At 35.0% G+C, this 24,852-nt stretch overlaps 1 protein-coding gene across 1 annotated transcript in view; it reads right to left on the bottom strand.

The window, feature by feature from the left end:
- The window catches only part of LOC114354173 (uncharacterized), a gene marked incomplete at its 3' end in the record, with an annotated part of 58,416 nt that overhangs the window by 29,500 nt on the left and 4,064 nt on the right, over positions 1-24,852 (bottom strand). The window contains exon 2 of the mRNA XM_028306431.1: positions 2,624-2,917. Coding sequence (XP_028162232.1) covers positions 2,624-2,806 — 183 coding nt within the window. The remainder of the gene's footprint in view (positions 1-2,623; positions 2,918-24,852) is intronic.

The raw sequence follows: 24,852 nt of genomic DNA on the forward strand, positions 1-24,852 counted from the left end.
ACCTAATATCTTCGTAAGTAATGGTCCGATTTGGATAATTCAAAAAGATATATCTTTCTTATGTCTTAAAGATTAACGTAGATACTAGTTTTATTGAATTTTCTACAACAGTACTGATCCTCATTACAAAAACCGGTATATAAAACCTGATAGGAAATCATAAGGCCGAAAAACGTAATGGGAGAACTCCCGAACGGGTGGATAATAATATTTACTGAAGGTCGCGGTAAGCACCAGGATTTGTCTAGCAATGGACAACCATAATATGAGGTTTTCGAAAGACTAGTATTTTCATCACTATTATATTAGTATAATCTTCTATGTTCGTTCGTTTCAGCCGAATGACGTCCACTGCTGGACAAAGGCCTCCCCCAAGGAATTCCACAAAGACCGGTACCTACTGCTCCGCCCGTGAACGAATCATCTACTATTTAACAACCGAGGACAATTTTTTATATCAGGCTTAATAATACCATTCACACTTCAGAAAATCAAATAGACTCTACTAGGGACTAGCTTTCGCTACATTTACCAAAGACTCAATTTAGTACTCACTATATTAACTGATTTGAGCCTATTTCGAGTAAAACCTTTTAGCGTTGTAAATGTTACACTGACTGGATTGAAAATGTGCGGTTTTGGCATTGTGTTGATTTATTTGTGGGTAGGACTAAAATAAACATAATATCGGGCTGTCAAACACTTTCAGAGGTATTTATATTTATAAAGCACTCGTTTAATGACTTTCAGTTGATAGATGATTCCACACCTATTAATACCTACCCATCTACACTTATAATAAATCTGTAGAGAGGTCAATTCTGTACATGAAATACATTTTCAAAATAACTATCAGGGGGTGATTAGTGATCGATACTGATGCCAAAAATGCAATCAGTAAAATTTTTGTCTGTCCGTCTGTATGTTCCTTATAGAAACAAAAACTACTCGACGGATTTTAACAAAACTTGGAACAATTATTCTTCATACTCCTGGGCAGGTTATAGTATACTTAGGAATTCCCACGGGAACGGAAATTAACGGGAAAAAAACATTTGTATGAAAAAATCTAAACCGCGTAAGATAGATGAAGGGGGTAAAACGGGATCCATGCGTACGAAGTCGCGGGCGGCCGCTAGTTTTAGAATTCCTTGTTAGTATGATTAGGAATCAATTCTTCATTATTATCAGGCCTTTTTCGTGCGTGGCATCCCATTAGGTGGACCGACGATCTGGTGAAGGTCGCGGGAAGTACCTGGATGCGGCGCAGGACTAGTAGTTGTGGAAATCCTTGGGGGAGGCTTTTGTTTCGTAGTGGATGTCATTTGGCTGAAATGAACGAATAACGAAGATTTTTTTTTATCCACAACGAGGAAGCTCTTGGCCTGTATCTCACCTGATGGTTAGTGATGATCAGGCCGAAAGTGGAAGAGAGCTTAACCCGGAATCCTCAACCACGGAGGAACTGGCTATCCTACCTCTAACTGCCGGAACACAACAATGCTGTTAACATTGTTGTTATGGCGACAGACTTAGATAAGATGGTGGTAGCTAGCCAGACGGAATTATAACAAGCCCTACACCAACCAAACCGAACAGAAAAATCTGCCCCCACTGGGAATCGAACCCGGGACCTCTGCGTCTGAAGCAGGTGGTCTTACCACTAGACCACAGAGGCGCTTAAGATACCTTTTTCAAGGCACGTTCCGAGTATTATTATAGCTTGGCCTATCACCACTTCAAGGAAAGATATCCAACTGGTACCGAGAAGTGGTAGAAGAAACTACAACTTTATATCAAGAGTAAAATTGTTTTTACTTTGAAGAGCTTGTATTTACAATTAGTTTCAAGTTTAGCAAGTTTCTATTATGTCTGTCTGAGTTTAGGGTCGTTTGGCCTAAAACTATTACACACTGACCTCTACTCGTGGATGTGGTACAGATTAAATCAAGTTTAAATTCTTATTTAAGCAAACACTCAAATATATTTTTAAGTAATAAGTAGGTAAATGCGATTGGCGTGCAAAAGTAACAACACTGTCTGTCTGTTCATTACTTTTTCGCGCTTTATAAATCTATTTTGATAGATGCAGGGAAAAACATATTATTATATTATTTTTATTACGGTTATTGAAATTGAATGTTTTTTTTAAACAGACCGAAAAGCAAATATTTTTAAGTGAATAGAAGATAAAATCTGAGATTGTGAATTTCTGATCCAGTAGAAAGATAGCTACTGAAGATTCCCACTTGATATTGTACACATTTTCCGGGAAATGCAGAAATATGATATTGTACACATTTTCTTAAATGTATACTTTGGCAAGCCAAAATATACGCTACAAAGTTCAGTAAGTTAATAAAGAACTAACTTTTGACCACGGCTCTACCCGCGTCAATATTAGTCAACTGTGAAATAGGTTTAAAATTACGATAAAAAGTTTATATGATAGATGTTTGTTTACACAAAAACCACTGGACAGATAGCACAGGGCTAAATATATGTAAGAAAAACTTAGAATTTTTTTTCTGCTTGACCTGTGGTTGACTGAAAGAATGCCACCGGGCATTAAGTCCGCCACTGTACTATTTCAGAGCAAAAGTAAAATAAATAGATTACTTACCAAGTAATGTGTCTGAACTACGACCGCCCTAAACACTATAGAAGCGTCTTGGACTCGCGTCTCCAACGGTTTCTCCGCATACTTCGGGCATTGTCCATCACACACTATCGTTCGGCACAGAAACAGAACTAGCACTACTAAATCCTTGCTTGACACTCTGCCCATGGTCGGACAGTAAGCCATTTTGACACCTATCCTCTAAACGTTTGGTTACATTATCGAATGTCACGTTCATCGCACAACACTGATCTTCGCTCTCCGCTTCCTCTGCCGTTTTCTGCTTTGCATCTTTGTCTGAAACAAAAGGAAAACGAATTAGAACATGTTCTTTTATCAAAATTAAGTCACCGTTGAATTACTTTTTCTTATTAACAACTAGCTGACCCGGCGAACTTTGTTCCGCCTTAATGGCAATAAATAAGCAGACTTTTTTTTATTTCGAACGGGATAAAAAGTATCCTACGTCCTTCTCCTGGCTCTAAACTACCTCCCTGACAATTTTCAGCCAAATCGGTTCAGCCGTTCTTGAGTTATAAGTGGTGTAACTAACACGACTTTCTTTTATACATATACAGTGTGTCCGGGCATGTAGTGATCAAACTTTAAGGGCGTAATCTATGGACAATTTTAGCGGTGAAAATACTTTAAATTTGGGGCTTGACCCATTTCTCGCATATTTACAAGGATTTAAGTTTTTAATTTTAAGTTTTCACCTCTTCCTTAAAAAAAAAGTGATAGCGTGGGTAGTTTAACATTAACCCACTTACTCCTACCAGGTGTTATAACACCGCTAAAAAGTAGTTCGGAATATCCTCAGATAAATTATAAAAATATCGAGAATTTGTTTACTGTTCCTTGTATTTTCTCTTCATTACGAATCAAGCTGTAATTGAGTATGTTCGATATCGCATATTTACTTTATTTTGTTAGTTTTTTATTATTTTGAATTCTGTTATTTAGTTTTGTGCAAAAACGTCTAATAAATGGTAAGATATTTCATAAACTTGCTATTAATACCTCAGATTATACTAGTTATTATTTTATGTACTACTGTTTGCTACAAAACAATAAACATATGTTTTTGAAAAGCTTTACATTTTTGAGACTTTTTATGACAAAATTACGATCGGTGTTTTAACACCTGGTCGCATAATCCACGTCTAACCTGTATATTCATTAAAAGTTTAGGCCACGATATAAAAGACCGCTGAGACTTCACGAAATTGTGGACGTATTAGAAAACATTGACGACGATGCCCAGATACCGAATCACATAGCAATTTTACCACCAGAAAATGCTAATGCAGAAGCAACGGATGAATATTCTGGTGAAGAAGACCACATTATTGGTATTTGAGCTATTCTACAAAACGAATGTAAATTTATTAGTCTACGTCTATTAATTTCGACGTAATTGTTGAACAAAGGTACCCCTTCCCAGCGGTTTCCATAGCGCACGCGACATGCGAAAATGCACTGCCTGAAAGAATCGCACAACCTATTCCGATTATTCCGATGTGAAAAAAATCATGTTTATTTCTAATTAAATCCATTCTTACTCCCTTAAAATGTTTGAAACTTGTGTCTGTTTTCTACTTCTACTAAAAGATAATTTTATTGGCTATCGCATGATATAAAATATTTGCTCATTAATGTTAAGTTACCCACGCTATCACTTGTTTTTGAAGGAAGAGGTGAAAACTTAAAATTAAAAACTTAAATCCTTGTAAATATGCGAGAAATGGGTCAAGCCCCAAATTTAAAGTATTGTCACCGATAAAATTGTCCATAGATTACGCCCTTAAAGTTTGATCACTACATGCCCGGACACACTGTATATAAGATGCTCATGGATCGAATTAATGGTAACCGTATCCTAATAATTATGCCAGTATTAAGTGTTATAATTTTTACAACAAAATGCGTGTATTTGTCAAACGTAACGTAACTTTTTAAAACGTCACAGTAAGTTTTTAAATTAATAATATGATTGCGTCATTAGCTCTAAAGATAAATAATAAATTGAATCATTAAAATAGATCGACCATGCTTCGTTCATCATACATATTAATGTATTCGTATTTCGGCATCCCTAGAAGTTAAAAACCAGATTTTTGTTCAACCGGACGAAACTCCGTAATAAATAACTGTGTACAACTTTTCCCGCGCAAAAATATTCAGCCATCTTTAATTTACGGACTTTGTTATTTGTTGCCGCGATTTGAATTAACTTATTTAAAGTACGTGACTGGAATACTGGAACGAGAGGTCAAACAGGAATCCCAATTTACTTTTTATGGTGGTTTTGGCATTTTAAATTAAGAGTTGCGACAAGATTTACATTTTGTATGAATTGGGATGAGACGTTGTTTATCTATGTATGTAAGTCGTTCGGAGGACGGCTTAGCGGTTAGATGATTTTTCGGGGGTTCTGGATTCAATTCCCAGAATGGCACAAAATAATATCACTTAATGTATGCGTTTTTATTAATGCGTAGGTATGTGTTCATATTTTAAATTAGTTAACTGTTTGAAAATAAATTACTAAAAATAAACCCAAAAATTAGGAACTATTGTTTTTTAGAAGCAGCACAACTTTTATTTTATTTTAATTACATGGGAATAATAGTAACAGCACAACATCATTTGAGGTAACAATAATATTATATATTATATTTTGTAAGCTTTTCCTTATTTCCTTTCATAATGACACTAGTTTGTCATAATAATTCTCAAGAAATTATTCCTTAGCAATGTGTCTTTATTAACAAATTACGTGTTAATTACTCCTTAATTACACATTACCCTCACGAATAGCTAAATTAAGGTTGACGTCATTAATACGTTAAAGGCTCTATTCAAAATATTTAATTATAATTTAACCGTTTCCCCGCTAAGTAAGATTAAATATTATTAATGGGCGAAAGGAAGTAATTGAACAGGCGTATTTTAACATGAACTTTGAAATGTGATTGATGATCTGTAAAATGACTGATCTAACTGTAATTATTTGATCAACAAATGTAAAAGAGAAGATGTTACTAATTTGTAAGTCATTATTTTTATTTTTAGATAAAAAAGTTAAGTTATAATGGGTTTTCGACAGAGATAGCTTGGTAAAAAGAGTGCAGAACGATCCCAATTGATGGAACAATTACTTCAAGAAAGAGGCAATTGGCAATCACTGGATGAAAGAAGCGGGGAATTTCTAGATTAGATGCCGTTTGGTGTAGTGGCTCAGAACGGACTTTTATGCCGAGAGGTCCCGGGTTCGATTCCCGGAAGGGTAGACATTGAAATGATAAGTTTTAATTTCTGTGACGGGTGTTCATCTCAGTAACTAGAAAGTACAATGATAATGATGATCTGACGATGAAAATTTTCAGTCAAACGACTTTGGATTTATGAATCCCAAATCACTGAAACAACAAACAAACAAAACTGCCGGCATGACGCTCCGTTTGACAGCTGTCAAACAGTGTTAGTCAAAAGATAGATTTAACCTTTGAAGCTTGCGATCAAAAGCGTGATTTTCAAACGTAAACCGGTCGTTTCCAGTTCAACACGCGTGGAAATGATTATTAATCGTTCGAAAACAAGCGCCGAATGGTTAACGAGTGCACATATTAGCTGTGGGCCGGAAAATTTGTTTCTGATGACCGTAGTTCTTTACGAATGGCGGAAAACTCGTTCAAGTTGCAACAGTTAATTTTTAACTTACATTACGGTGAGCAGCTTAAATGAGTTTCGGTTTACAAAGAAAACCAAATAAGTATCAATACACTTTCAGAAGATTTTTTGCTTAAATCCATATTGTAAACCTAGATTAATATAACAGCGCGAGTAGAGCCACAACTTTATTTTATATATTTACTAGCTGACCCGGCGAACTTTGTTCCGCCTTAATGGCAATAAATAAGCAGACTTTTTTTTTTAATTTTGAACGGAATAAAAAGTATCCTATGTCCTTCTCTTGGCTCTAGGGAGGTACCCTGACAATTTTCAGCTAAATCGGTTCAGCCGTTCTTGAGTTATAAGTGGAGTAACTAACACGACTTTCTTTTATATATATAGATTTATATTAGAAACACCAGGGTTTACATTATTACAGTTATTTATTATACAAATATAATCTAATTTAAATAATTCTTCCCTTTATTAATCATGTAGGGCCTTGAATCTGCCTCTCTCACGATTCTATTCCACCTACCGATGGAAAATTCCGTTTCCATACCTAACTTTCCAGTTTCCCACTCCATCTTCATCAACTTCGACCCCATTGTGTACCAAATACGTCACAAAGGACGTCATTAAGTATTTATCAAAGTGCTAATAAAGCCCTATTAGTACTCGGGCAGAAAATTAATTTTTGATACATTACGTCGAATATAACCACTGAGTCGTGACTGTGCCCAGTAGACTGCAATGAACGCGGGAAATCGCACAGCGGGCGGATGTAAAAAGCAATTGCAGTCTGCAATTTACAATTCTTCGGGGCTTTCGAAAATTATACTTATTACATTTTTGAAATATTTTTACTATAAGACGAGAGAGAGCGAGAGACGTGGTCGCTTACTATGGGCCTCATAAGAAGGCTCAAGGTCACCCAAAGGGCTATTGAGCGTGCTATGCTCGGAATTTCCCTGCGTTATCGAATCAGAAATGAGGAGATCCGTAGGAGAACCAAAGTGACTGACATAGCCCGCTAAATTGCTAAAATCAAGTGGCAGTGGGCGGTACATGTAGAGCTGATGGCCGCTGGGCTGGGGCAGGAAAGTTTTTGAGTGTCGACCACGAGCCGGAAGACGTAGCGTGTGCAGGCCTCCCATTAGGTGGAACGATGATCTGGTGAAGGTCGCGGTCTTTGTGGAAATTCTTGGGGGAGGCCTTTGTCTAGCAGTAGACGTCTTTCGGCTGAAACGAACGAACGAACGAACATTTTTGAAATGTCTCTACTATTAAACCTTAGTTTTGTTGGTTTCCAATTTGTATAAAGAATCATCCGATACCAAATCGGTGTAATGTACGCACTTCCACACATGTTCGTACTGATTAACAGCCCGACTAAACTATCGGCCAACTAAAAGTCTGTTCACGGGGAGGCTTAACACTGGCACCACAGAAAAACAAAACACAGTCTTCTTCTTTTTTGATGATGTTGGCAATACACATCGAGGTCGACTTGATTTGTGGCATTTTCAAGTAGGTATATAAGTGATACGAGTTACAAATGAGATCAAGTAATGATATAATGAAGGATGATAGATGATACCCCTTCCCACCCTTTGAGTCTCAGTAAAGTTGTGGTGCTTTACTGAGACCTCCTATGGACAACTTGAGAGAACCAGAAGAATCACGATGCACTGTTTTGCTTCACTTGCCCACACCCATGCACGTTCACGAATACTCAATGGTTAATAATCCACCATTATTACACATTAATAGTCGCCCACACACGAATTTGAGGAAATAAAACAAAACCGCTAACATGACGCTTCAGATTCCCGCCAAGAAGTCCCAAAACACAGTCGTAAACATTCAGAAAATATTTAATACCATTTAAAAAAAAAACTGCTATAGCACACTGGCACCACAGAAAAAAGAATAAACGGCTACATCGTAGAGACTGTAGCACCTTATGTAATTGAAATAGATGCTATTTTATAACGACAATTTATTATTATGGTGTATTGTTATGCGAGTCTTTTGTTTAATCTCGCTAGTGGAACAGTAAGTAGATCGATAGGCTATCAGGCTAAAAAAAATACAACGATATTATTCTGCTGATGATAATTGTCAAGTTTCATAAATATTATGAAGCCTTTAAATATTTTTGTATAATTAAGCATAAGTATGCTTTTGTTTTAAAAGGAAGAGTTTCTCACTATTTGTTAAGTTTAAACGTATTAAATACTCAGACTGACTACGATATTAAATTGTATTGTATGACTTTCCTTTGACTTTTCATTTGGAAAATATTTATTAAAATCGTTTCAATTTTGATCTCCAGAAATGTCAAGTGAATCAAAAGGTTTATTTACATGAATAAAGTTGCCTATTTCACAAATCCATAATGATTATTGCCAAAAATCATTGCGATCGTTCGTAAAAAATACTGTCGAGAATTATGCTTTCATTGTTTTATTTTTATTTTATAGTAGAGTCAAAAAATCTAAAGTATAATTCTATTTTAATTCAAATTATCAATTTTGACGATTACAAGCCAATGACATAGATAGTAGTTGAATAAAATGTTCTTAGGCTTTGTTAAATTAATATTATAATATTTCTTTGGGGACTCTACATCATACACACACACTATTCTATCATGATCAATCTTACTAAAACTCTAGAACAAAAAGATTTTAAAAAATCTTTCAAAACTTTAGAATTTTTCAAACGTTACAAATACTACTAAGTTACCCAACTACCGATAAAACTACCACAGAATATACCACTTGTGTATTGTTTCTATAAAGATGCGGGAATCTTTGTAAAATTCCACCTTCAAACGAAACCCAAATGTACTCGTAACAGAACTAATAAGCAGTCTAAATGCATATCTTGCTCCAAAATATTTCGTTTATTTTGTTACAGTCTCTCGTATTTGCGTTTTGGTTTTCTAAAGCATTTCATATGGAGCCCTCATTTTGTGAACTAAAAGATAAGATGATAATAATTTATTGTAACAGACATGAATAAAGTATGTTCACATAAAGTCTAAACCAGAGTTATTTCTAGAAGCAGATACAAAATAACAGCAATTTAACCTCAGATCATTCTATGATCTGAGAATTTAACTGTCTTAGAAAAATAAGAAAATGTTTTCTAGTAAGTTGTGTTTATGCGTAATTAAATTAGTATTTTGCCTGGTTTAATAATTGACTCCCTGTTCGTAATGAAAAAACTGCTCAAAACTATTTTTTTTATCATTATTTCAGCCATAGTACGTCCACTGTTGAACATAGGTACGACTCTCCCAATGATTTTCATATTGTCCGGTTAATAAGCCTGCATTCAGGCCAGAATTGAGGGCCAATGGGACAGCAAGGTTCTGTAAATAATTATGTAAAGGCAATTAAAACGCGGACGCAACGCAGCGTGGTACGTCCACTCACAAGGTGGACCAACGACATCATAAAGGTAGGCAGGAAGGCGCTGGACGCAGGCCGCTACCAACCAGGCGAAATTGAAAACATTGGGGGATGCCTATGTTCAGCAGTGGACGTCCTATGGCTGAAATGATGATGATGATGATGATGATAATAATGAAATATTAGACGTTTAGTAAAAATAAAGTATTCTTGAACAGTTTCAATAAAGCTACACTTTTTGCTAGACCTGCAATAACAATTTCACCTTAACTCCCATCCAAACCTATTACAGTGTCCAAGCCTGAAATGTGCTTTACCATGTCTCCAGTGTAATAACTAATTCAGCCAGTAATTACATTTGAGCCATACACAACTATACTTGAAGTTGGCCGGTCCTAAGTGGAACTTCCAGTGGACGTCACATTCAATTATTCAATTCGATAATGTCGATTGGACGTCAATAAGTTTTGTTCTCTATGAAGCATAAATGTTTTGTTCTACTTTCAGACGCGTTTTTGTTTTGACCCAGTTTTTGTTTACGTTGTGGATTTTTATAATATCTCTAAAATAAAACTTCTCCTTTTTTAAGACGGTTGAAAAAGCTTGTCTTTTTCAATACAATTATGCTTAAATCCTAGAAAAAGTAATTACAAATTTTCAGAAACGTGCATTAGTCACATTAAGATTTATTTCAGCAGCGAAATTCATCGAAATATAAGTGTGAGGTGAAATAAAAATATTCATACAGACAATGTTACGGATTTAAAATATAGCGACTAAGTAGTGCTACTGTTTTTGTCTTTCTATTGTAAAAATTACACAGATTTGCTTATTTTAAATTAATTCATGTTAATTAATTAGTTGTTACTAGATAATTGTACTGTATGCGGGTTTTATCTCGCAATATTATTTGGTGAATTTTGCTAGAAATTAAATTCCCATTTACCATTATTTTCTGTCACAAATCAGACAATACCTACATTTTCATTGTAAGATCTCACTCACAAATAAATAATTTTTTTAAGGTTCTACACTACAGTATTCACCTTGATTTAGCCTTATTTTGTTTTATCTTTTAAAAACCATTTTTAGTAAACCTCGTTTAATAAAATAGTTGAATGGCTTCCTCCAGTAGAACTATAATCAATTTAATTTCTTTTGATAAGTATTCTTTTAGATATTAAGTTTTATGGTCAAACTTTCAGGTCCATTATTTTGAAATAGACAAAGACAAAAAGGTATTTAAAAACTTCTAGAAATTCTTTACGTAAGCTTCACTCATTCATTTCGACCTATAAAAGACATAAATTAAAATCTACTGTTAACACTAGTTAGGCTGAGTTGCACCACCTAACTTTGACCGTAACTATATCGATAACTGGCGTATTTTGTATGGAGTTTGACAGTTTTTTGTCGTATGTCAAAGTTAAAGTAAGATGGTGCAACTCAGCCTTAGTCTAGTTCTCTAGTACCAAAGTTCTCAAAACTAACGGTCTTAAAGGGTACATAACTCAGAAATATGAAAAGTGAACTGGCCAGGACTTTCTCAGACTAAAACCTCAAAACGGAGTTTCCTTACTCCAAGCATTAAGTACCCGGGGCAAATAAATGGTGCACTATTCACGAAAAGAGCACAAAGGGAAGGCTACAAGTGTATAATGTTGCTCGGAATGGTTTTTCGCGTACAACAAACAAGGATATATTAGGTATTAGAAATATACGACATTATGGGTTAGGGACTTTTTTGGGGCTGCCGACTTTGTTACGTTGGTATTAAAATCTATCGCAGAGCCTTTGGCTACAAAGCCAAAATATCTTAGAACTTTTGATTCTAAAGCTGATAATGGGATTGTACATTCTTAATTTAAAACTGAGTTAGTACCACTAACCAAACCGAGCAGAAAAGTCTACTCCCATTGGGGATCAAACGCAGGACCTCTGGTTCTGAACCAGGTAGTTTTACCAACCCTTGGGTCTGAAGCACGTACCACTAGACCACATCAGAAGCGGTGTACTGTCTCTACTATTTTTTTTCTTGCCTTCTTTCTACTAAGCTACGAGTATGGAGACACTAGTAAGCCTTTTGATATCATTAGTTCAAAATCTTTCATTCATGAACTTTGTATTCAAACATTATCATCAAACAAAGCAGTCCTTGAACGATAATTACCAAAAGTATCCACTTAAAATTCAAAGCTTTCAAGCCGCTAGTAATATTCCGCTCGATATCCCTCCAACAATCGATTGTTATTAAAAGAAACAATTATCAAACCCGATTCGACTGTTCCACCGCCAACAATGGAATATTAAAAGATTTTCTATCAATACTGAATACTAAAGGCTCTCGGTTAAGTAAATTTCACTTTAATAGCCATTCAGAGGTCCAATGGATTCAGTCTTAATTGACTAGCAATATTAACTATAACACAATACCAATATGTTAGTTATAATTTGCTTTGTTTTGTACCCAATGTGTTATAATTTTCTGCGAAATTGTTATGCGATAGTTAATGGAATATGCATTTAACGTATTTACTGAGTATTAACTCATTTGCAGGCTTATTAGGTTTGTTTAATAATCTTGACATCGGAGATTGTTTTAATTTGAAATTGTTAGATCTTGCGAATTCGGTTGCACGGATTTTGCTTTGTGACCAAGATGTCTTTTTGCGGTTCTTGCTAAAACTGAAAAATCACACGTGAACTTTAGCATGACGTCATCATTAAGTTCCTAATAATTGTTTTGGAGTCTTTTTGAAATCTCAAACGTGATTTTTATATTGATTTATCACGGTCATCAGTTCTAGGAGATAATGTGCCCGGTCCACTGCCACTTAATCTACTATATAAAAATAAGTCGGGTTTTCCTCCCTGACGCTATAACTCCAGAACGCACGAACCGATTTCCACGGTTTTGCATTCGTTGGAAAGGTCTCGGGCTCCGTGAGGTTTATAGCAAAGAAAATTCGGGAAAAGGGGGTAAAACAGGATCCACGCGTACGAAGTCGCGGGCGGCCGCTAGTGCTATTATAGAAGGCTGTATAGCGACTTTGATTTTCCCACGTATTTCCTCATTTGTGACTCGATCACGTAGGGAAACTCCGAGCATAGCACGCTCCATCGCCCATTAGCCAAACCGAAGCACTGTCATTTTAATATTTTATAATATAAGCGCCGCAGTATACAACTGGCTTTATACTCAAAGCACACGATACGTTGCGGCGGCGGTGCGACGCTGGAGCGGTGTCGCTGCGTCGTCTTACATAGAAATATCTGTGGCGGGCACACGAGCGGTGCGGCCCTGCGTCGCACGATACGGCAACAACTTTTCTGTGCGGCGCCGCAACGCATCGTGTGCTTTGGCTCTTAGTTAGTGATTTCAATGCTGAAACAGTGTGTTCCAGTTTTTATAGACAAACTCTGTCCCCATTATGCGGGAAGGAACTCTGGAATTTTGCAACTGTGAATGTTTACATAATCTTTGCTGCATTTAAACAAGCTGCACTGGAAAATATTTTGAGTTAGTTTTAGCACAGTTTAGACTCTTAAACGTTATCTTCTTAAAGTTTTGAGGGTATTTTTGAAGTTGGAAAGAACTGAGACATAAATGGAGCTGATAAAAGTGTTTTCTTCGTTTAAAGTCAGATTAAAACTTGTTGGTAAAAACATATTTTTGTCATTTTAAGTTCCAAGGAATTATAATTTCAGAGTTTAGGTAAGGTCATGTTTTTAAGAGTTTTAATATTGTTGGTCTTAGCCAAGTGCACTGCAATGTAAATAGTTTTTTTTAATCATACCAAGACTTTATCATTTTCCTCCCACTTTCCGATTTATTTAGGCACTATTGCATTTCATGATAATATCCTCATACCACTCATACATTATTCTGTCTATTACTTCAATGGCTAGTTGAAGTAAACAAACTAAAGTAAACTTGTCTTGCAAGTTCTACAGCTACGAACAAAACTATTTCGAAAACAAATTATTAATATGTCTGTCACTACAAAGACACATTCTTAATAATAAATTAGACTGGATCCCACAACACAGGGAATCCTAGTGTGGGAACCAGTGCCTTACTTTGTGTACATGTAAACTTTTGAAACAAATAAATTTTTATTATTATTATTTATTATTATAATTGAATTCACCAGCACAAAAGCTACATTTCCTCCCACCTCACAAACCAAAAGGTGTTCTGCATTAAAGAGGAATCAGCCCCCCATAAAAAAGATTACGTTCCCTCAGCACATGATTTAAGTATGTGCAGATGTCCTCATATCTTCGAAGCACTCACACGGCTTTAGATCTGACAGGATGCGTGTCTTACGAGTAGTGTTGTGACACTCGAGTCTTTTAGTCTTAATTTCGAGACTTGAGTCTATAGACTAAAAGACTCGATTTTTAAGACTAGGACTCTTTAGTTACATGAATCCGAAACAATCCGAATCCTTTGAGTCTTCCGAGTCCTTTTGAGTCTTTTAATTTATTTGAGCTAAACTGAATCATTACTTTGAATTGGTGTATTATAATAGGTAATACTGGGTGATTAAATTTTTATGTCGTCATCCATTTATGTATTTACTAATTGATAATTAACTTTTTAAAAAAATAAAACCGACTTCAAATGCGTGAACACAAAAAAAACTGAAAATTTAAAATATTGCGTATAAAAAAGTTCAACCCCAATTTTCCACCCTTGGGGGTAAAATATTTTCTTCAAATTCGCATGAAACCACCCTTTTGATAATACCTATTCAACAAAAAAATAATCGTTCAAATTGATTTATAATCGGCGGAGATATTGCGTATAAAAAAGTTCATCCCCAATTTTCCACCCTTGGGGGTTGTTTTTTCTATTATTAAATTTAAATGGGACCACCCTTGAGGTATTACCTATACGCCGAAAAAAGATTTTTTCAAATCGGTTCATAATTGGCGGAGTTATCGCGTAACAAACATAGAAAAAAAAACATACGGGTCGAATTGAGAACCTCCTCCTTTTTTGAAGTCGGTTGAAAATAAATCACACAATAAAAATGTGTATCAATTAAATTGCATCAAACGCAAATAATCTACATCAGGTAGATTGCTAAATCAAAGTGCGAGTTAAATTGTCTCAATAAAATATTTTTAAACTTCAGCTGTCGAAAACGACTCAGTCTTTGAGTTCTTTCAAGTATTTTTTTACAAAAGACTCAAAATTCTGAAGGACTTGAGCGCTACATTTTATTCTCTCTTTTGAAGACTCGAGTCTTCAAAAATAGCTAAAGTTTAATTAAATGAGACTCCAAGACTAAAGTTTCCTACAACACTACTTACGAGCTTACCGTTTGATGGATTAGGAGGTCGTGCAGATAACGTTATCAAGGCATATAATGTATATTATAATTGGGTAATCGCATTAGTCGTAGTTTGAAAGCTTTGTTGACAAAGGACTCATTAGTGATAGTTATTCGGGAATCGGGAGTTTGGCAATGGAGTTGATTTGTTCATGTTAAATCAATGGTAAATAACAACTTGTTAAAAAGAAATATCCTTAAAATAGATCTAAAAAGGAAATATTGTTTTATCTATTTGTTGACCTGTATGTACAAGGCTGTTAATAAGTAACAGCTCTGTAACATTATATCCTTAAGCTGAGTAGCACCACCTGACTTTGACCGTAACTTTATGGTTATCGCTATCGATAACCGGTGTTTTTTGTATGGAGTCTGAAAGACTTTTGACGTTTGTTAATGTCAAAGTAGGATGGAGCAACTCAGCCTAACAAATTTACAATTTCTGTTATATCAAGACATAATTTTGAAAAGTAGGTAGGAAAGAGATTTAAGGTTTACCTTATGCCCTTTAGGCGCATATACAACTCATTGTAAACAAAACCGTCAATATGTGAACTACGACAGGTACTATACTAGTTTTTAATGGACCTATGCTGTCATCCCCAATGGCCTTACTAGCACCAGACAGAAGCTAGTGTAATAGTCACGCCTTGTCTAACAGACGCAAATCAGGTCGTATTTTCAAAGCATTAGAATTCAAAATCGCAAATTCTCTTCACAATTCCAAAAAGAACTATCTTTTAGAAGGGATACCGTGAATTCTGCAAAGCTCGATGGGTTCCACTCGTTTTAAGTTATACAAGTTGAAATTCTGGGTGAATGTTTTTCCATAAAAGGTGAATAAAATAAAAATAAGGTACAATTTAATTGAAGATCCAATCCATGAGTTCTAATTTATCTTAATGAGGACTGTCAAATTTACTTTTGTTTGCTGGTCCCACTGGCATTGGAGAGTATAATGTCATTATTATCACTCGCCAGAGGCTAAGCTAAGCTATACAAAAGGCTACAGATGACAAGACATAATACTCATAATCTAAATACCGTGGTACCTAACTAAAGTACATGTAACAGGAGAGACTCAAACAAAAATGTGTAATTTTAGGCGCTGTCGAAGGCATATTATGAGTCTGAGTTTATTAATACAGAGCTTATTATAAGTACGTCCTGCAAAAAGAAAAAACAATAATATTCTTTTCAACCTACCACTACGTGAAATTATAACATATAGTACGTAATTTACGTGTCTAAAATTTTCCATTGATAAGTATTTTAACATCAGAATATCAGCCTTCAATTCGATTACGATTTACCTGTGATGTCTAAACTCGTGATCAATTGTAAGGTACTATATCTGTATCTGTCAATAAGACATTCAAGACACAAATTCCATTGAAGATTTATACAGGGTGAAATTGCAAACAGTAACTCTATAGAACAATATAACTTTATCGTAATTATTTTGAATCGTTGTATTTTATTTAATACCACCATAAATTATTTATTAAGCTTTGCAGTTAATTGTGTATGCGTATTTTTCTATGAACGAAGTAAATTATCCACGTAACTCAATTTTGAAACCACACGCAGTGGATAAAAATAATAAAATATGAAAAAAAAACTTGTTTTCTTCACATAAATCGATCTTACTGATCCTGAATCGCTCCTAAAAATTTGGCAACTGTTTTCAAAGTCACCCTGTATTTCGCGACGTAATCGCATGATATCGGTAATACGAGTGACTATATGGAGTGTTTGATGTGCTGTTCAAAGTGGTGGCTTTAGGATGTGTTTGGGATAAGGGCTCTTATTGCCTATTTATATTGAGATATAAATAGGCAATAAGAGCCTGAAACTGAGGTTTCAAAGCTTTGATGATGGTGTTTATGACTAGGACCAATTTCCTGTGCGATAAAGTATGGTTTTATCATAGTTTGATAATCTTTACATATTATTAATAAAAGTTACACCCTAGTTGAACTTAAATAATTTAAGTTAATTATTGTCATTTAGTATGGAAATTTTATTTTAGTTTTCAGATAAATACAGTGATTTTTTTATTAGTTGTGTAAGGGTGTGAAATTTGGCTAATAGAAAAGTCTTGTTGTTTTTCTAATAAGTTACAAATGATAGAGGTCCATATTTTAAAAAGACTAAAAGACGATCTAAACTATTACCTAAGCCTGCCGCCATTTGTGTTTCGGTAGTTAGAGGTAAGTACATCAGATAACAGAAAAATAATCAAGGAAAAAACCTAGGTAGTCATAACTTTTTCGGGATGTCATCACAAAAAAAAATAAGCCTTTTCGTAATAAGACAATAAATCAAAACCGCCAAACCAAGCCGCATTCCTAAGGCCTTATAAAATAACGACTTCAGTCCTTTCTTCAGGGAAACATGGGAGACCTTTATTGGGCATTAATTTCAATAAACTTCTTGGCCTAATTTAATCAAACTTTTCAGACTTTTCCTTCTTCTTTCTTGTTCTAATGACCTAAAACCCTTTTAAGGATAAATGTTTTTGTAGACTTCAGATCATTATAGAATACTAAATTAACATAATAACGCTAAATAGAGTTTATTACTAAAGTGGTCTATTCTATACGAAAATCTAAGTTCAATACACAAATTGAAAAATCAATATTTTATTGATTGCAATTTGCAGAATTAATCGATTTAAAAAAAATGATATAATCTCGTAGCACAAGGGTTTAACGGGAATAATAACATTCCACAATTTACTAATACCAGCTTATCTATATATCTATATACTTATAATAAATCTGTAGAGAGGTCAATTCTGTACATGAAATATATTTTCAAAATAACTATCAGGGGGTGATTAGTGATCGATACTGATGCCAAAAATGCAATCAGTAAAATTTTTGTCTGTCTGTCTGTCTGTCTGTCTGTCTGTCTGTCTGTCTGTATGTTCCTTATAGAAACAAAAACTACTCGACGGATTTTAACGAAACTTGGTACAATTATTCTTCATACTCTTGGGCAGGTTATAGGATACTTAGGAATTCCCACGGGAACGGGCATTAGCGGGAAAATCCTTTTGTATGAAAAATCTAAACCGCTTAAGTTAGACGCTTGAAATTTGGCAAGCAGGTACCTTAGTAAACTTAAAGCTTAGTTATAACAGGATATTGCAAAATTCCTACGGGAACGGGAATTAGCGAGAAAAAACATTTGTATGAAAAAATCTAAGCCACGTAAGATAGACGCTTGAAATTTGGCATGCAGGTACCTTAGTAAACTTAAAGCTTAGTTACAACAGGATATTGCAAAATTCTCACGGGAACGGGAGTTTGCGGGAAAAAACATTTGTATGAAAAAATCTAAACCGCGTAAGATAGATGAAAGGGGTAAAACGGGATCCACGCGTACGAAGTCGCGGGCGGCCGCTAGTTATATATAAAAAAAGAGTTTGTTGGATCGTCAATAGATTTTGCTGTTATTGTTTTTCGTTTCTCTGACTAAAAAAATCGTTATTTCTTTCTTTTTCCTTTCAATTGACCCAAATTCCCGCTTAAAATTTCATGCAGACGAAATTGAATACAATAAATAATCTCCAAATTCGTTGCTTTCCCAACCGTGCTTAAGATTTCAGTTAAGATTTCGTTCCAAAATTCTTAGCTGTGTAACCAAATTAATGAATTAGACATTCCAACAATAGCAGGGCACGTTAACAGGCGCAATGAAAGTTATTATTGTTCACAATCCAGCATAATTTATTATACCGAACCACTCCAGTCAAGCCTTTGTTCGGATCGGTTGAAACATTTCGACCAACTGAAATTTGCGGGCAATCTCATTCGGGGTTAAATTCAGAACAGTTAGTTCTAAAACAGTCGATGTAACGCCAAAAATTAATTTTCTATTATTAGAAAAAAAATATTTGCAGTTTGATGCGTCTCATCTTGTAATTTATTTTCCGCAGTTTTTGTTGAATCCAAAAAAAATAATTAAAAATGTGGGAATTTGTAATCTTTTTTTGGAAGATTTTAAAATCAGAAGAAGAAGAAGTTTGGATACACAATCGAACTAATTACGAGTAACTGTATCCAGTATACTGGATACTACAATTAAAGTTACAGTAATCTGAAAACTGATGCATGTATTTCTCAAGAGTTATGTATGAACGTTGGCCCTCAGTATTTTATATGAACCAGAAATTGAATATTCGCCTTTACAACTTTAGAAGGAATATTGCTATGAACGAAAGATGTTTTAATAATGCAATTCGAAACTTACATCAATGAAAATGTGCGAAATATAACTACGATTCCTTACTACACACTTCTTTCAATTCTCTTCCAGTGTGATTTTGAATTTCCAGTAGTGATTTTTACAGACTTCGATTTATACATATAAAGATCGAAACTACAAGATCACACACATCACAACACTACTGTTGTAATCTTCCTAAAACGACTTTTTCATTTGATTCCTATCGGGACTATTCCCACCTCTCGTTCCCACCGCTGCAACTCCTGTGTAGCCAGGAGCTTGACCGCCATAAAAAACCCAACCAATGAAGGTCAAGTTTGTCCCGGGGGAAAGTTAAACTGTCATTGTACCCGCAACGAAATTAATAAGAAGAACATAGGAGGAGTTCGAAATTAAGGTTCGACTTCCCTCCATTGCAAAGCGGATGACTGGTGACAAGCAAAGGTTTAATAATAACCTATAAGAAAAGATTTGATTCATATCGCGTCCTGTTTCTTCGTAACTTATGACCACTATACGACTTTCAGCGTTATTGCCCCATGAATTATGCTATTATAACGACACGAGCACCTTTAGCTGCCGACAGCTGGAGCCACCATATTTCTGGATAATAACACCTTTACGTTTTACGACTGGAATGAATTGGCTGTTCTATTCGTACTAAATCTAGGGCGTCTGTTTTGCTTTGGCAATAATGGAGCTACAGCGACTTATTGATTCGGTGCACGTTGTGAACTTGTAGGAAATTTCATTTTGTAAACTGAATGAGGAATCACAAACGTTAAACTGATGTAATTGTGTCAATTTATTGCTCAGAGATGTTGAACGTGATATGAGTGTGTTACCCAATAGTACGTGAAAACTGAGGTTGGGTTACACCATCTTACTTAAACTTTTACCAAACGTCAAAAGTCTGTCATATCCATACAAAAACACCGGTTGTGGTTATGGTCACGGTTAAAATAAGATGATGCAACTCTGCTTCTAAGTGATCAATTTCTGGGATTATTTTGCCTAAAATTTTGCTGCACTGTTTATGTAGATAACTACCTACTTGAACTAAGATATTAGTCACTAAGTTTGTGGTTGCTATAACGATCTCATTTCAAACAAAAAAAAATTAGTCGATGGTGAGCGAGAAGAAATGTGCCGTGAGGTATACTTAGGTTTTAGTCGACAAACTAACAGTAATTATTTCCATTATGAATGACCAAATTCTAATTAATAACCGTGGACCATCTTCAATACACAACGGCTTTAAAGAATAGGTGACGACTGTGAGGATTTTTTTTAACTAAAATATTTAATACACAAATTATTTTGGAATTTTCTGATTCTCCATAAAAATTGTCGTAAAATGCTCTCAAAATGCAAGCAATAAATTCAACACATTAAAACACTCAATCCCGAAGCTGACTTGACGTTGATGAATGAAATAACCTGTTCGTCCATTTTAATACGAAATTAACGCGAATAATTAACTTTTAACATTAATTAGCTCATAAAATGTTCACCTTAAACACGCGAGGTTATAAGCTATCAAAATTTTATCTTTTAATAAAGAAAATCATTTAAAATGCGCGCGTAGTTTTATTTTGGAACAGAAATGTTAGTATGAAATAAAATTCCTTGCACATTCTGAAAAATTATATCTAAATCGATACATGGAACAATTATCGCGACTTTATTGCACACACATAAGAATGTTCCGTACAAAAAGGCGAGCTTAATGCCATAAGTCATTCTCTACCAGCTGATTTTCAGTCGAACTATTAATGTTTTAAGTCCCTAATTTGCTACTTATTTTTCATATCAATGAAAAGCTTCATTCTGTATCGTAAGTTGGCTTTTATAGTATACTTTTACACATCCCAATACATTTTTTAATTAACTCTACCACTGTTTCAGGAGAAAGACAAAGCAGTACGCAATACGATAGGGTACACAAGAAACGCAGTCACTTTTTTATTTAGATTTAAATTTTCTTTATTTCCTAAGTATTTTCTTAGTGGCATAGTAGGAACTGGACGACGTGATAACCGATTGGAGCTAAAAAGGGATAGTAAAAATTATTATTTTAAATATGAAATCGTTCGTCACACAGTTGCCTTTTAATGAAATTATTCAACTAGTTAGTTCTTGAGTTCGATATCCTTTGAAATATTGATTAAACAATTATATCGATTTTATAAATAAATTGAGTTACAGTAAATAAAAGGTTCATAGTGCATTTAAATGATTATATCGATGGGTGCCTGGAACAAAGCCGCAATAGCCATAGCAGCAGTTTTCCGATTAAGTGATTTTAGTAAACTGCGGGTCCCTATACACCTTTTGAATTTTTTTCAGAATTTTATCTTTGAAACTGCCTGATTTACCAAAAGCACTATGGATATTGAATCGTTATTCCCATTCACCATTTAAAATTTGTTGACCGGAATAATCGTGCCATATACAATGTTAAAACTTTTATTTAAATCTTCTACAAGCAAACGGCTATTACTGTATTCTTCAGATCAGCGCCCGAGGCTGCAATACACTATTGCTGTTTGATTAATTGCACACTTTTTACCGGAATAAAACCACAATGGACTCTTACGGAACCGACTTTCAATGTATGAAGCGGCAATATGTATTTCTACCTTTTTTAAAGTATATTCTAAGCACTATAACCTTATGCACATTCAATGTTACTCCAAAAAAAAATAACGCATCGTTTGATATACAAACCGTTTTGATACGCCTCGTAGTTTAGAATTATTCAAAATTGACACTAAATCTCTTCTCCTGTAAAATTGTGTTTTGTCGATTGCGGCTTTGTTCCAGGCACCCATCGATATTTGTCTACTACGTTTCATACTCATATTCTTATTTAACTTGAACCGCACTCACAGCTTTCTGCATTACCCAGGGGTTGACTGGAGGAGAATGCTTAAATAGCATTAAGTCCACACATTGTATGATTTTTATTGTGCAATAAAGTTATATAAATAAAAAAAAAATGTTTATTGCTAGAAAGCGATATCTCATATACAACAAAAGAAGACTACAGATACTATAAAAATAAAAGAGAAACGCGATGAAGTGAAAAAGGTAAAACAATGTTTATGTTATTAGAAGAAAAATGTCTTATTGGACGGAATATTAGAGACTGAACGAAATAAAATACCAACAATACCTTTAATAAAATGAACAAAATGTAAAAATAATAAGGTATCTCTATGAAGTTGGTCAATAACGTGTGACTGGAGATAAATGATGCCCAAAACTAGCGTGATTATCAGCCATAAAAGTGTAAACTATAGTTTCGTTTATTGAAAATTATTGAAAACAAAACTATAATAACGATACCATCGGATCACAAGTTTGGTAGCTGATCACCGTATCGCATGTTGTTTTCTATTATCGCTCGTTTGTATAAAAAACAAAAGAATAATGCTAAAAGTTGTACAGGTTTCATTGGTTTATGTACTGTATTAACTCTTGGATATTTAGATCATTAAGCAGTGTGTTAGGCATAGCATTGTTGTATACCATTAACATCATTATCATTATCATCATTTCAGCCACAGGAGGTCCACTTCTGAACAAAGGCCTCCCCCAATGATTTCCATATCACCCGGTTGTCCTGCTACCTTTAAGAGGTTGTCGGTCCACCTTGTCGGTGTACTAATATTATGGTGGCACATAAAGTTTGACACCTTTCTTGACACAAGTTAGCGTTCGTGACAGTTTCTTTATACCTACCCACAACCCACAACGGAAGCTCTTGGCCTGCATTTCATATTTTAGTGATGATCTGGTTTCGCGCTTGCACTGGTTTAGACTGGTTTGCGACTATTGGCGATATTGTGTCCGTGATCGCTGTCTATGTGTGCGTTCTTCTTCTTCTTCTTATTCGTTACGCTCTTGGCAGAGCGGTCGTGGTTGAGGCGTTGTTCACATCGGTTGCAGAGGCGGATACAACTCTTCGCACGATCTCCCGCCATCTCTCTCAGGGCAGACTGTCTGGTGCAGTCACATACGCCGTCTCCCACTGCTGATTTCACTTGGTCGGTCCAGCGCATTGGTGACCTGCCACGCGTTCCTTCGACTATGTGTGCGTTGCCCAAACGATTTTTGAATGCAGTTTGTCTTCTGCTCCTATATATTTTGTGGTATGCAAATGTTCCAGTTACAGGCATGTATCGCCATAACATGTCTCGTTTGACAAACATAAAACTGTAATAAATCAAAAGCACAAAAGCCTTTATACCAGAGGTTATTTGCCTGAAACGTGTAGTGCTCCCACCGGAGTCTTGAGTACACGTGCTAATTACTCCTCAGGGACTATTAAATCTAATATTAGTCAAGTGAGCTCGTGCGACTACATAAATTAACGTGCTTAAGTTTTGTACGGTATTCCTTTGTGTAACGTCTTAATTGCTTCATCAGCAAACAAATAATTAGGATGGAAGAACAGTGATAATAAAATATTATTGTGCAGTCTGCGCCACTAGAAAAACAGTGTTAATAATTCATGCAGTTCCTGCTGACTTCTCTATTAAAAGTAAAACTGTGAAAATAATAATTTCTAATTTACTAAACTTAGTCGTTTTTAACAAAGTGTATGCTCTTTGAGCGGAACATAGTGATACCATTGTGTTGTAATCACCATTTACCTACCTATTTTTACTATTGCTTCACAAATAAAGACTTTGTGTTTGTTTTTTTTTTAAGTTTTTTAACAAAAGCTTTGCGCTTTTGAAAAGTCTTGACGGGTTTTGTGTCTCACATTTCAATTGGATTGTGTTCTTTGCTTGAGTAACAATAAAAATCTATTGAAACAAAACTGTATCTCAGGATACCAGATTATTGCAAGGTTTGTGCACAACAATTTGGTAATATTACCGAACTTATTGGTTTTATTCGGTAATAAATATTACTAGCCTTATTGGTTAGCAAGATTCCCGAAGTCTATTGGAGCGGATAATGGTAGATTGTTTTTTTAATTAAAAACGAATCTTGCAAGCTACTCCGTTTCTTTGCTACATCTCCCGGGAAAAGCGCGTAGCAACCAATTTCCTCGCGATGGTTTTCCTCGTACATTTAGTAGAGATATCTACGGAAAGCTTGCAGATTTTTATATAATAGTGTGATCCTTAAGAGCTTTTTTCTGTAGGTATTACAGAGAAAGCTCTATTCAACTTCAAGCAGAATTGGCTTTTGAATCTATGACTGATTGAATAAATTTTTCGGCATTGTTTTGTACAATACATCCGAGAACGAGAACATAGTTGACGAAAGGCCTATTTTCAGTAGAACACGTCTCTAAAACAAAAACGACTTTTAAACCTTTTATTATATTTATATTTTCTTGTGTGGTAACTACTGAGATTACGAGGTGTCATTTATAACCCCTAAGGTGCCAACGTCCGACACAAGGAATTATACAATTTCTTGGACAATAAGCAGCTTCACCTTTTTAGTCGAAAAATACGCGAGTAGAAGACAAAATGCCTATTTTCATTAGAACACGTCTCTAAAACAAAAACGATGCCTCTAACAGTAGGCGCAC

Source organism: Ostrinia furnacalis, unplaced genomic scaffold, assembly GCF_004193835.3.
Source record: "Ostrinia furnacalis isolate ACB-3 unplaced genomic scaffold, ASM419383v2 OfSCF1946, whole genome shotgun sequence".
NCBI lineage: Eukaryota > Metazoa > Arthropoda > Insecta > Lepidoptera > Crambidae > Ostrinia > Ostrinia furnacalis.